General features: G+C 43.5%; 1 protein-coding gene across 2 annotated transcripts in view; it reads left to right on the top strand.

The window, feature by feature from the left end:
* The first annotated feature begins 1782 nt into the window (after positions 1-1782).
* Positions 1783-9322, top strand: part of Mov10l1 (Mov10 like RNA helicase 1) — a 70682-nt gene continuing 63142 nt past the window's right edge. The window contains exons 1-3 of one of the 2 annotated variants that reach the window (XM_021258762.2): positions 1783-2107; positions 3989-4173; positions 7835-7997. In XM_021258762.2, the coding sequence (XP_021114421.1) occupies positions 2011-2107; positions 3989-4173; positions 7835-7997 (445 nt within the window). In that variant the 5' untranslated portion in view covers positions 1783-2010. The remainder of the gene's footprint in view (positions 2108-3988; positions 4174-7834; positions 7998-9322) is intronic. The other variant, XM_021258760.2, reaches the window with a different exon arrangement.

Genomic DNA, 9322 nt, shown 5'->3' with positions numbered 1-9322 from the left:
TGGCTGGCACTGAGGTGGTAGCCCTGGGAGTGATGGGAGGGGACCCAACCCTGGACAGGTCTGGAAGAGCCAGGACCATCTACTGCCAGTGACACAGGCTGAGTTCAAAAGGCCAGAGCTGGGCAGGCTGGAGCGGGGTCACAGTTTGGACATGACAGGGTTGTGGTGTCTGGGTGGTGTTCACAGGGGACCCTGGATCCAGGCCAGCAGCTTGGCACTTGGGGACAAGCCTGCCAGTGGCAGTGCCACCACACACAGCCCTGGCAGGAAGCCAGACCAGGACCTCAAACTTCATGCTGTACCCCCTTGTCTCTGAGGACATCTCTTCCATCAAAGACCACACACCAAGTCCCTGGGATCTTTCTCACCCCATGTGCACTCCCAGCTATGGCCTGGTGATGTTTCCTAGGAGTTCAAGTAGTAGTAACTCCCTCCTAGCTCTCAGGAAAAAGGCTGCCATTAACCTGACAAAGCCGATCCAGCACAATAAAGACATCCTGGTCAGAGCTGAACCCAGCCACACTGCAGGATACAGTCCACAGTGACGCTGGCATGCTCAGGCCAGAAGCCTCAGTAAGTTTTTAAAGACAGAACAACCATCCAGATTTTGCTCTCTGACTATGACCAAATTAAACTGGAAACTAGCGACAGAAAATCATCAGGAATATCCCAAAATATTTGGAAATTAAACAATGTACCTCAAAAACAAAATGTTCCATGTGAGTCAAAGGAGACGTCACTAGGGAAGTTGGAAATGGAATGAGATGAAAATACAAGTACAACTTTGTGGGATGCAGCTAAGTCAGCTGAAAGAGAAATTTAATTTTAAATGCTTATGTTTTTCAAAGAAGACAGTTTCAAAATAAATTATCTAATTTTCCACCTTAAGAAGCTGGAAAAAGCACAAATTAAATCAGACCTAAAAAGTAAAATGTGAGACGTAAAGGAGAAATCATTGAAATAGTAAAGACTTACTTTTTACACAACAAAGATCCATGACACCAAGAGGTGTCTTTTTTAAAGATAATGAAATTGATAAGTATTAGGCTGATCAAGGAAAATAGGAGAGATGATTAAATTACCAGCGTCAAGAATGAAAGATGGTTCCTCATTACAGATCATATACACATTTTGAAATAATGAGGGTCTGGTGGCGTGGTGCATGCTTCTATTCCCAGCACTCTGGGAGGCTGAGGCAGGAGAATGAAGAGTTCGAGCCTAATCCTGGCAATTTAGCAAGTCCCTGTCTCAAAATAAAATTCTGTTTTTTGTTTTGGTACCAGGGATCGAACTCGCGTCCTTGCGCTTGCGAGGCAAGCGGCGGAACCACTGAGCTAAATCCCCAGCTCAAAATAAAACTTTGAAAGTGCTGAGGGTATGGCTCAGTGCAAAAACCTTGTGTTCAACTGCCAGAATCACACACACAAAGGAAATACTATGAGCAACTTTATGCCCGTGATTTCACAAGCTGGATGAACAAATGACTTAAAAAACAGACATTTTTGAGCAAACCGAAGTTTGAGCAATATTACATTGATAGCTTGGATGGCCCTATAGCTTACAAAGAAGTTGAATTTGTAGTTGAAAACCTTCCCACAAAAACTCCAACCCCACGTAAGATGCCTCAATTTGACGAAGACCATCTAGAAAACTACCCCCAGGCATCACGCTTGGCTAAAGGACAGAATCCTAACGCCCACAGAGCAAGACCCCGCCTACTAGGTGGGGCACCCCACCCACCCATGCGAAGCCACGCCCAGGCGTGATGTCACTCCCACAAGGCACCACGGGTTCTCTCACGTGCTAACATGCAAACGGCCAGCCTCTTACACCTAACAGTCTTGGCATGCTCCAGGAAGTTGGCTGAAGCAGCGGTAGGGGGCACGGCGCTCCCATTGGCCCAGCAAGGCCCATGGGAGGCAGGTGCAGGCACAGACGCAGCCCTCCCATTGGCTGAGGGGAGAAGCACGTGCAGGCGCCTTCGGCGGGCAGCAGGAGTGAGCGGACGCCATGTTGCGCCTCGCGGCCAAGTTGGTGAGCTTCTTCTGGAGAAGGGAAGATGCCCGCGAGGAGGAAGCCCGGCATCCCGGGGAGAAGCTCGTGGAAGGTGCGCATGGGGAGAATGGGGGACCACAGGGCCCTCCAGGGTGTGCAGAACACAGGGGGAGGGGAGGTCGCCTTCGCTGTGCCTGAGCGTGAAGAGGACGGACTTCCAGCCCTGCACATTGTGTTTGCCAGTGGTCCTGGCTTCCAGTGCCGGGGAGCAGACCTAGCCTGGTTCGCACTATGCCTTGCTGCCGTCGGTCACACTACCAGGGTAAGGTGACGTCACTGTCCTGTCACTGGCCCCGTGTCACCTGAAGAGCCCTGAAAAGCGTAGTCCGGTTTCCTTCAGCAGTCCTTCCAGAGTACCTAGCACCACGCTCCTCTCCAGGACTCAGATGTCCCCTCCATCTTCCTCCCCAGCCTGGGCCTCTAGGTCAGGGAGAGGTTTCCGTTGCTTTCTTTCGCTTCTAAAAGAGAAAGTCTCCACAAGAGATGCCAGAAATAGCAACAGGAGCCAGGCGTGGTGTTGGCACACATGTAATCCCAGCACTTGGGGAGGCCAGAATTCGAGGCCAGCCTGGGCTACATTGTGAGATCCTCTCAAAATTCTTTTTTTTTTTTTTTGGTACCGGGGATCGAACTCGGGTCCTTGAGCTTGTGCAGCAGGCGACGAAACCACTGAGCTAAATCCCCGGCCCGCTCAAAATTCTTTTAAAGGCAACAGGAATGAAGCTGGTAAAACAGAGTATGTGGTAAAGACCGTTTATGTGCAGATATACCAGTGCTGCCTCTAGCCAGCCTAGAGCAAGTCGCTGCAGTGAGTCTCATAATGGGGTAGACCCCGGCTTCCAAGTGACAGCTTGAGCTCCAGCTTCAGCCTCCTGTAGCATCAAGCTCCCTGTGCCAGAAGGTGACCTGAGCGCCACATGTGGCAGGGAGTGTACAGCAAGTGCTTGGCTGTGATAGCTGCAACTCCAGGCACTTGATGAGTGTCTCAGTTACTTTCCTGTCATTGGGTCACAATACCCAGAACTTGAAGGGAGATTGAATTTGGCTCATGGTTTCCAGGGAGTTTAGCCCATGGTTGGCTGGCTAAGACAGAAGTCCAGTGGTGGAAGGATCTGGCAGAGGAAAGCTGCTCACCCTGTGGCACCCAGGAAGCAGGCAAAGAGAGGAGCCCTAGACAAGAATACACTCTTCCAAGTCACACCCAGTGACCACCTCCACGCAGGACCCACCTCCTGTCAACCCAGTCAGCTATGAATCCATGGATGAGCATAGCACTCTGTGACCCAGTTACCTTCTGAACATATGAGACCTTCGGGGGACACTTTCGATCTAAACCATAACAGTAAGCTGCAGGCTGACAGCCCGCACAGCTCCTGGGCCAGCTGTGCCTTCTCATACCTCATGCCTTGTTTATTTTATTAGCGCTTACCCAGTCTCCTGGGGACTGCTGCTCACGGTATTGATGGTTATGAGAAGAGGCAATAGTAGCAGCGCGTGTCAGGGACTCCCCAGATGGCTCAGGTAACCTAACAGTGGGCTCGCCAGCCCCTCAGAGCTCTGTACGTTGCACATGTGTTCTGTCACGATGGTTACTGTTTCCATTTCATAGATGAAAGCTGGCATAAAGTGGTTAAGGACCAGGCCTAGGGTGACACATGACAATAGAGTAGCTTTAAATGAAACCCAGGCAATCTGGCTCTGCTGTCAGGGCTCTCTCACACCATATCCAATCACCGATGCTCTCAGAACCTGCACCTGTGCCACAAAAACCCTATATCCCACACTACTCCCTGACAGGGTCTCCGTGTCTCAAATCCAGCCCATTAGGTTCCCATCCCATATGGACCCTCATGTTCTACCTTTTTTGGTAGAGTTTAATTGTAATGGGGCTTGCTTTTGTGGTCAGTGTAACTGCTTTGCTTATCTGTCTCAGGTGACACCAGGTTGAAAACTATACAGGGTGTTGTGACAAGGTACTGCAGTGATTATGGCATGATTGATGATTTGATCTACTTCTCCAATGAGGCTGTGACTGGCAATGTGGTTCTGAATGTTGGACAGGAAGTTATTGCACTTGTGGAAGAAAACAAGGTGTCAAATGGCCTGAAAGCAATCAGGGTAAGTCTCACTTCACTCAGGCACAGTTTCAGCCTCTCACAGGTGGCATGGGCAAAGAGGGATAGAGTGGAGTGTACCTTGGAAGACCTTTTGTTCTTCTTTCCTTTTTTTTAGTTTTGTTTTTTGTGTGTGTGTGTGTGTTTTTTTGGTACCAGGGATGGAACTCAGGACCTTGCACTTGCGAGGTAGGCAGCAGAACCACTGAGCTAAATCCCTAGTCCTGTTTTTTTGGTTTTTTTTTTTTTTTTTGAGATGAGGTCTTACTGTATAACCTGGGTGTTGAACTACATAACTCTATCCTGCCTCGGCCTTCTGAGTGCTGGGATTATAAGCATATACCACCACACCCAGCTTACTTTTGTTCTTTATAATGATATCTGTTTTAAATAAATCATAGTTGGGCTGGGGATGTAGCTCAGTGGCACTGAGCCTGCCAGGCAAGCACAAGGTCCTGAGTTCCATCCCTGGTACCAGGAAAAGAAAAATCATAGTCATAGTAAATCATTGAAACGTCATAGAAATTTATAATTCAAAAGGTAAAGTTTGCCATGGAAATTACTGTTAACAGTTCTTTCTAGTGTTTTAAAAAAATTATTACTGAAAATCATAATGATTGGACCCTTTGTTATCTGATTAACAGAGTTAATTAGTGGACTCCATTATTCAGCAACTTTCTTTTTCACATGAAAATAGTATTTTTGTAGTATAAATTCTTGGAGCCAGGTGTGGTGGTACATGCCTGTAAATTCAGAGCTCTGGGAGGTCACGGCAGGAGGATCACATGTTGGAACCCAACCTGAACATCTTAATGAGACCTGGACTTAAAAAATAATTTAAAAGGGCTGAGAGTATAGCTCAGTGTGAAGGCTCTAAGTTCAATCTCCAATACCACAAAAAATAAAATAAATTTGTGGATGTACAATTGCTAGGTCAAAGAGTATGCAGATGTCATAATTTAATGGTTATGATCAAATCAGTGTCCAGTGGTAGTGTACAAGTTTATGCTCTCAGAAGTAGAATGAGAGACAGCTGCTACCTGATACTGACAAAGATTATCAAGCTTGGATATCATCATTTGGAAGTCTTTGCCAATCTAATAAGTAAAAAATGATCTTAGGGTTTTAATTCACATATAAGTCTTAAAGTACATCGATTTTTTTTCTGTGAATTATCTTCATGTCCTTTGTCCATGTTTTGGTTGGTTTCAGCTTATTAGGAAAATTAGAGCCTTTTAAGAAAAATTACTATATGAAAGGATTACAAATATTTTCCCCAAGATCATCTTTGACTTTGTTTCACCATTTCATTTTAAGTAATAAAATGTATTATCAGTCTTTTCTGTGCAGAATTTGGGCTTTGTAAGAATTCTTAGGTTTATTCTACTTCTTAGTACAAATGTTCACTAAACTTTTCTTCTGTAAATTATTTGTTTATTGACATTTAAATGTACAATATACCTGACATTTGTTCTGGTGCACAAACACAGAAGAAACCAGACATTTCTTTCCTAATGGCTAGCCAGTCTACTCACTAAAAAACCCAGTTTTCCCTGTTCATTTGGAAGATCGCTTTTCATATTCTGGAATCCCACAGCTTGTCCTGTGGGCCCCTGTGGCATGGCTGCTGTAGGTTTCTTTTCCTTACCTGATTTGTGGATGGGACCTTCCTGACTCTTCACAAATTCTGACTAATCTTTTTGTAGTTAATTTTCTGCTCCAACTTGCTTTGGATGGCACTGAGTTTATGGATTCTACATTTGGGTCATTTACAGTCTTCTCCAATTATAAATTATGTACATTTAGTTAAGCTTTCCTTTTTATTTTTACGGTTCAATAGTGGTTCCCTTTTAAAAGTTCTGAAAATATCTTATTTCCAAGAAATATTTTGTTTTGTTTCATTATCAATATAATTTTGCATAGTATTTTCAAATGCTTTTTTCCTTGTGACATAGAAAAGGTATTGGTTTTTTATGTAATTTGGAAGCTAGCAAACTTATTGGGAGTTCTTAACTTTTCTAAAGATACTTGATTTATATTTTTACTATTTTATTTAATATGTACCATCTTAATACTTAATATCATGTTCCGAAGTTTTAAAATAATGCATATATATAAAAGTAAATAATTCAAATTCTAAAATTGCATTATTCAGTGTGGTAGCCACCAGCTATGTGTAGCTATTTAAATTTATTAAAAATAAAATTTAAAATTAGTTCATCAGTTTCATTAGCTACATTTTAAGTGCTAAATATAGCTAGTTAGTGCTGAATTTGGCAGCACGAGTAGAGAACATTCCCATTGTCACAAGTTCTTCAGGCAGCCCTGGCCTAGATGTTGTGACATGCAGAGTAGAATCCCTTGGTGTCTCCAGCCCATAGAGCTGATATTTAGGGCTTTTGTTTCATTCATCAGTGGTTTTCATTGTACAGTCTTCCATATCCTTGGTTAAGTTGGTTCCTAAGTATTCTTTTTGATGCTTAATTTCCTTTTCAGACTCTTTATCACAGTTACATAGAAATGAAACTAATTTTTGTGTTTTGACTTTGTATCCTACTACCTTGCTGATTTCATTTATTTACTCTAACTTCTTTGAGGTTTTTTTTTGGTACCGAGGATCAAACTTGGGTCCTTGTGCTCGCACAGCAGGCTGCGAAACCACTGAGCTAAATCCCCAGCCCCCTGGGTGTTTTTTTTTAGGGGGTGGAATCTTTAGCTTTTTCTTTTCTTTTCTTTTCTGTTTTTTTTGGTACCGGGGATCGAACTCAGGACCTTGTGCTTGCAAGGCAGGTGGTGGAACCACTGAGCTAAATCCCCGGCCCCTCTTTAGCTTTTTGCTACGTGTAAAATCAAGCCATCTGTATACAGAGAAATTATTTCTTTCCTAGTTTAGATGCCTTTTTTTTTTTTTTTTTGCTTAGTCTCTTCGGTAAGGACTTCCAGTACAGTGTTTAATAGACGTACTGAGTGTGGACATCCTGGCTTTCTTGCTGAGCTTAGGGGAGAAGCTGTCCATCTTTCAACACTGGGTTGATGTTAGCTGTGGACATTTCATTTATGGTCTTTACCATGTTGAAGAAGTTTCCTTTTGTTTCTGGTTTATTGAGTGTATTGTGAGGGGATGTTGAGGTTTTTCAAATGCTTTTTTTCATAAATACTTTTCCTTTCAAGTGAAGATTTTTTTCTTAATCTTGTCAGTGTGATATGTATTAACAGAATTTCAGTTGAAGCACTTTTGCATTCTAGGATAAACCGGACATGGTTTATATAATCCTTTTACTCTGCTGCTGCATTCAGTTTGCTAGTACTTTGCTGAAGATTTTTGCACCTGTGTTCATTTAGGATTGGTATAGACTCGGTCCTTATGTCCCTATAAATTCATAAATTGAAATCTAATCTCCAAGGTGATATTATTAGCAGGTGAGTCTTTCAAAGGGCAGAGCCCTCATGTCCTTACAAAAGAGACCCCAGAGAGCTCCCTTGTCCCTTGACCACATGAAGATGCATCGAGAAGGCACTATGAATCAGGGTGGATTCTAACCTGGCACCAAATCTGTCTCATCTTGATCTTGGGCTTCCCAGTTCAAATGGACTAAGACAGGGATATTGGCCTAAGTTTGTTTTCCTTGTTCTTCTCTCATAATAAAGATCACTTTGTTTTTCAGGTCGAAGCTGTCTCTGACAAATGGGAGGATGACAGCAAAGACAATGGCAGACAACTGACAGGCTCCAGCCCCCGAGTGCTGATCGGCTGTGTGACTTCCCTGATGGAAGGTGCTGGCTACATCAATCAGACCACATACTTCTCTCTGGAGAATGTGTGCAAAGGTAGCCAAATGGGGTTTTGTTATATATTTAAAATTAGATTATGTGCCTTTTAAAGAATTTTTATGGATTGGGTTTGAGATGGCCACGCACCTCATTGAAGGGGTCAAGTTTCTTGCTGGCCTCGTGCAGGAGCTCTGGAGTGGTGGATGGACTTTGGTTAGGGTGGGGGAGTCACTGTTTAAAGTCATGCTCTCATTTGTTTTGTATTCCTTTGTTGAATGCAGTCACTGCTTTCCAAGTAGTTGTTCCTTCCACATAATTACTATGTTCCTAATCTAAGTCAACAGTGTCACAACTAGGTAGAAATACTTAAGGTATTCCACATCTTTTAAAATAGGACTTGGGGATCACTTTGTACCTTTCCAAGAGTACATTTTGCCATTTTGGGGGGTTTTTTTTGTTTGTTTTGTTTTTTGCCATTTTGAATTACATTTGTGTTTAGCTGATCTATTTTTATGCCTAAAAAAATAATTGGTGTTATTTACAGTTTGCTTTCATGGCTGCTGTTGTGCATCTGTTGTCTTAAGTTGTGGGCATGCAGCTAGATACTGGGAGGCCAAGACAAGTGAGACTTTGCTTCCTCCAGGTAGAAACAGACCTGTATACATGGCAGAGAAGGTGAGAATTAGAAATACTGCCTGGGGAAGCTTGTTCTGTTCTGGTCTTTCATGTGTGTATGTTACAGATTGAACCTAGAGCCTCCTGGATGCCATGCAAGTGTTCTCCAGAAAGCTACATTTCTAGCCCTTTAAAATTTTTATTTTGACCCAGGATCTTGCTGAATTGCCCAGGCTGGCCTTGAATTTGCAGTCCTCCTCCTCTCAGCCTCCCCAGTAGCTAGGATCATAGACATGTGCCACACATGCAGTGGGTATGTGGGGGAGGGATACGTTCTCTGAATTTCACCGGCCTAGTGTGTACTGCGTGTTTTAAAATTAATAGGATTTTCTGCTACCTTAAGCACATTCAGTTGCTGTTTAGCCTGGGTGCTAAGGGGCAGTTGCCTTGGCCCAGCATGACATTGATTGCTAACCCTGAATTCCCAAAATGAAATTAGCAGCTATATGGAACTTTGAAATCTGTTCTGTCAGAGAAGCTCTCATTTCTTAGCAGAGGCCTGTGATTATTCAGGCCCCTTGGCCACACTGATCAGAAGGTCCTCCTAGGGTGTCCTAACTGGGAGAGGTCCAGATAGAAAAGACAGGGATCATTTCATGCTGCAGTTATTGATGGGAGGTACAGAAGAGAAAGTTTATGCTGAAAATTAAAGACAAACTCAGGCCAATGGATTTCTTGGTACTGAAAAATTCAAATAAGGCAAAGTC

Source organism: Heterocephalus glaber, unplaced genomic scaffold, assembly GCF_053883595.1.
Source record: "Heterocephalus glaber isolate CG9 unplaced genomic scaffold, H.glaber_assembly_v1.0 deba00001444, whole genome shotgun sequence".
Classification (NCBI taxonomy): Eukaryota; Metazoa; Chordata; class Mammalia; order Rodentia; family Bathyergidae; genus Heterocephalus; species Heterocephalus glaber.
The sequence above is the reverse complement of the archived record's forward strand: the minus strand, read 5'-3'. Positions and strand labels throughout refer to the sequence as shown.